The 5,025-nt window shown below is 40.0% G+C and overlaps 1 protein-coding gene across 1 annotated transcript in view; it reads left to right on the top strand.

Annotated features, from left to right (window-relative positions):
- Positions 1-220: 220 nt before the first annotated feature.
- LOC109467450 (synaptotagmin-12-like) overlaps positions 221-5,025 on the top strand; it is a 49,807-nt gene continuing 45,002 nt past the window's right edge. The window contains exons 1-2 of the mRNA XM_019765439.1: positions 221-262; positions 4,494-4,684. Of these exons, the coding sequence (XP_019620998.1) occupies position 262; positions 4,494-4,684 (192 nt within the window). The 5' untranslated portion in view covers positions 221-261. The remainder of the gene's footprint in view (positions 263-4,493; positions 4,685-5,025) is intronic.

Below are 5,025 nucleotides of genomic sequence, written 5' to 3'. Positions count from 1 at the left end.
GGGTGCGTTCAATATCATAAATTCTTCATAAAACTACGAAATCCATTACAACCATACAGGAATCGGTTGTATTTCTTTATTGTTGTTACCGCAATGCTACTACCATCAGCCGTATAATTCTACTATAGTCGTAACAGTGGGGGATAGCCTGTTCTTTTGCAGTAGTTGTACTTCAGCGTGCGAGGTAAATAAACCGGTCCAGGTAAGCCGGCCGGCTTAATCACAACAGACAGTGGACTCCGCCACGGCACCATCATAACAAGTAAGCGTGTCGCGTGTTTTTGTTATCTTTTAACAGACTTTAGGGTTGCATCTTAAGATTTCCTGTTGCTTCGTTATTGATATGAACCTCTGTGATTGTACATTGTATGTCCCTGTTTTTAAGATGTTCGTCCTTGGATTTAAGCAACATGTAATGATATACAAATTGCAGATATGCTCCCTTGTTAAATGCCTTATTCATTAAGAAGCGGACTGTATGCATGTATAATTGCTGGATTAGGTCTCCTGTGAGTGTTCTCATGGGACTTCGTTATGATATATCTGGTAAGGAATAGAATGAAGTGAAATGGGAGAGGCAACAGTAGGGTGATACCCTCTGCCTTGTTTCAAATGACCTTAGGTCTTCTTTTCACCCCTATGTACTCATCAATATTATCTAATATGTTAGCATCATTTAAAGTGAAGTATAGAATTACAGACTAAAAGAAATGCTACTAACAAATCAGCAAATCTGATGTGATTTTTAACGGTTACATTGTACACAGTAATTAGGTGTAGAATATTCTTTAAGCTACTATAGTAACTGTATCATGGTGTGGATAATTTGATTGATTTTTATTGAACAACAATTGCCTTCCATAAATGGTGAGTAAAGGTCTCCTACTTGTTGCTTCTGGATATTTGGACACCAAATGTCATTAAGTGAAAGTCCTTTTAGATATAACCCTCTTTGAAATAGGCTCTTTTTATGAACTAAAGAGAAAACTCATTCAAATTGTTGCTGCCGCTTAGTATGCTTTCCATTGGGGTGCAATGCTATGGGAGCTGCACTCTAGACTAAGTACCAGTACTAGTAGTGAATGTGAAAGAGGTAAATACTGAATTATAAGAAGGTGGTCTTAATCGTGTGGCCAGGATTACATAATAGTGTTTACTCAGAATCTGAAGGTTCTGGGTTCGAATCCATGGCGATTAAGCCCCATCAATGTGTTCATGGGAAACTCACCCACTGGTACTGGTACTTTACATCCATTTCCTCACTCGACTCCCTCTCTGATAGGGCGTGATACTGGGGTCCCGTGTTTAAGGAGAGCCTGTGATACTTTGAGCATGTTAAAGATCCCATTCACTTATTGAAGAGCAAACCTTTCAAACCTTACTGTTCAGTCTCAGGGTTGACATCTTGAATAGTCTTGAAGACATCTTGAATAGTTCTGTAGACCCTTAATGTCAGGATGGTAAATCTTCATAAATAAGCACAAATATAACACAATATCATAACTTCTTTATTATCATCTGCACTATGAATAAAATTGTTAAGGAATGTGTTTAGAATAGGTTTTTTCTTGTAAATGGAAGCTTGTTATTCTTGTTAGTCTTACATGTATCTATATGGCAAGGAAAATTGTACTACTCCCACCCACGCACTCACATATCCTTTAGCATCAGTGACATTCAAACTTATAACGCAGCTCCAAAGTAATTATAGAGACTTAAGAGATGCTGCTTTTGTCTCTGTCAGCGCTATCTTCACCCTTAAGTGTAATTAGCACCAAGACGTCTTGAAAGAAAACGGGATCTGGGAAGAAACCATCCAATTATCTCGGTGCTAATGAATGAAGTCATTAAAACTGTAATTGCTGTTCTTTCGTTTATTCTCTCATGGAAAGGCAGTGTCTATAACGGGTGCTGAAGCTTTTATGTTGAGTGCACATAGGGCTGCACTGAAGTGTCTGCCTGGGGCTAAAAGAAGTAACATTTAGTATTTGATGAAGGGCAAAAGCATTTCTCTCTGTAACAACATCTTTGCCAGAGAAACAAGAATAACTTGATGCTGTCTGTGGCACTAATCCGACCAACTTTTCAATCGATTTTACAAAATCTTTGATAAATCCGACCAACTTTTCAATCGATTTTACAAAATCTTTGATAAGTACGTTGAGATATTTCTCCACCTGTAACAACTCTTTAATATGTATCTCGTTAAATTTGCTTAAAGATTTTTTTCACACAGTGCGGCAACCGACCAATGTAGCAAAGGGTTGCTTTGATGTACTAGATGGCAACGGTTCAACCATTTGATATCTCTTGAAGCCTAAGGAGCAATGATCACTCAAATATGTATCAAAATAAATGAAAGAGACAACTTCATCCTTCTAATGGAATAACGACAGTGATGCATGCTCAACCTTTCAACATTGCGAAGAGAGCAATAGTGAAGAATGGGCCTCTCCTTTATCTCTGGATGATTCCCAATGTCATGTCTGGTGAAAGGTGCCTAACGTGCACTGTCAGCTGTTGATGCATGTAATATTTCACCAACAAAGAACATTACTAATGGGGATGGGGTGATTGAACTGTGCTGAGTAATAATTAAATTGCAATGCGTGTGTGCTAGCAAATTTGTAAATAATGAATTTCAAATGTTCATCAGAAGTGTGCTGCTGGAATCACATAGAAGTAAACAAAGTAAGGTGAGCTAAGTGCTGCATACCTAGACCCAATTTTAGGTTCAGGTCCGGACTTGTAAGTCCGGACCTAAACCCATGGCATATACAAAATTGCATGTTGGCAACCTTGCAATGTTGTCTGGGTGAAACTTTGGCCACATAACATGGAGGCCGGTACTTGACGATGCCCAATGACAATGTTTTCTTCATTTTGCAGCAAAGATTTTGCAATCTACGGATTCCGAAGGTTTTAGGTGGTTTGGAAAGAAAAGGGGTATGTGAAATGGTCTTTTATGGTAATAAGTCCGGACTTAGTCCTTGACTTTTAGGGTTTTTTTTACTTGAACCTAAACATTCTTACAAGTCCGGATCCAAGTCCAGTGAACCGGTATGCACCACTATATAAGGGTACGATGTAGCATTCTTGCACTAAGTTCAATCGTGCCACTTTCAATTAGTCGTACCGTGCATTAATTTCAATGTTGAAACTTGATTAAATGTTCCTCCAATAACGTGGTTAGAAGCTGAGCGAAGCGCTCCAGCCAGGAAAGCCGTGTACTGCAGAATCCTATATCTGTATTTTCCATGCTCTACTTCCAATCAAAGATGGCTATTACGCTATCAAGAAATCAGCATTAAAAGCTCTGTAGATATGACGCCTCTTTCATGTCAAATTGTCGTCGATGTCGGTTTAGTGCCGGCTTGCTTGAGTAGCCATCTACTTGATTGATTGACATTTTCACCAAACGAATGGTTCCCATCGATCCTTTCCTTCACGCCCCGTCTGACCCGAATAGCAAGGTGATAGATCCCACCAGACTTGCCGCCGTCCAGGCAAATTATGCCGGTCTCCGCGAAAATGATTTTCCAATAGAGGACACTTGCTTTGAAAGCCTGCAGTACCTTTGCACTCCACCAGATGGAGCTGTGTGACTGTTGCTGCACAGCTTCCTTGAGATACCAATTGAAAGAGTTTCTAATATCACTTAAACTAGTTGATTGTCAGCGATCCCGTTGCATACTGGCACTATGGGTATCAAAGAGTACAAATGATGTCATTACCATGATGACAACATGGCATCCACCAACTGCTGGAAGCTACCTGAATTGGCTAAAAGAGCTGTAACCACACTTTTGTCCGAAGAGTGGTAAAGTCCTTTGCAAATTCTCTGGCTACTGCCCAAAGAGGACACATTAATTTTCTTTTTTTTTCTTTTTCTGACATTCCAAGCGAATTTGAAATGTTCAGGGACAACTCTGGATATGGCAGTATGATTATGCGATTCCATCTATAGGATCATTAAGATACTAAGGCCACACCAAATTTGATTTGTTGGTTCTCGGATTTTGTCAGAAAAAACATGAAGCGACAGGGCAAAAAAAAATAAAAATAAAAACAGGTTTAGGCATCCTATTATAGCCCCAAATGCTATGATAGGAGCCATGAAGTCAACACAAAAGGTTGTGTTAATATTTAAACAATGAATTTTGAACTTTTAATCAAACCACTGCATTGATAGATGGAAACACTGCAACAGCTAGGAAGAAAAGGACTTTCCACAACTGTTGGGGGCAAAATATGAGCATTTTTTAGTTGATTCAGAACCAGAATCTTTTTTTTTTTTGCAAATCAGAAAAAATGAAGAGGTGAATCCGAGAACCAACAAATTAAATTGGTGTGGCCTAAGTACTATTATATAGCAATAGAAAGTTGCATTTTAAGTAGATAGATTGATACCTTTACCGAACCACAACTCACTTGGTAATTGATTCAGTTGCAAAGCTAATTAAGTGACTGATTAACGATTTTCTTTCCTTCAGTGGCGGTGCCGGGATGGGAGGTGATCGTGGTGGCTGCTGGGATAGGTGTCCTGGCGCTGACGCTGTTCTTGTTCCTGTTCCGGACGTACCTGCAGTCCCCGGATGATGACGCCTCCAGCGAGATCACCGAGACACCAGACGTCATCACACCTGGACAGCGCATGCGCGAGGAGGAGCCTGAGCAGGTTCTGGTGCGTCCCAAGCCATTGATGTCATTTGTCGTTTTACTGTTACAGTATCTAGTTTATCTTTAGACAAAAAGTACTCAGTCTGTGTGTGTGTGTGTGTGTGCGTGTGTGTGCATGTCAGGCCCGGACAGCGCATGCGATAGGAGGAGCCGGAGCAGGTTCTGGTACGTCCTCAAATTATAATCTCAACTTCTCAAGCTATGTCATTTGTCATTTGCTGTATCTAAATTACATTTAGATAAAAAGTACATGTAGTACTTGTTTGTGTGTTTGTGTATGTGTATGTGTTTGTGTGTGTGTGTGTGTGTGTGTGTGTGTGTGTGTGTGTGTGTGTGTGTGTGTGT

Source organism: Branchiostoma belcheri, unplaced genomic scaffold, assembly GCF_001625305.1.
Source record: "Branchiostoma belcheri isolate BF01 breed outbred unplaced genomic scaffold, Haploidv18h27 scaffold18, whole genome shotgun sequence".
NCBI classification, from domain to species: Eukaryota; Metazoa; Chordata; class Leptocardii; order Amphioxiformes; family Branchiostomatidae; genus Branchiostoma; species Branchiostoma belcheri.
Note: the sequence above shows the minus strand (reverse complement) of the source record. Positions and strands in the feature narration are given on the sequence as shown.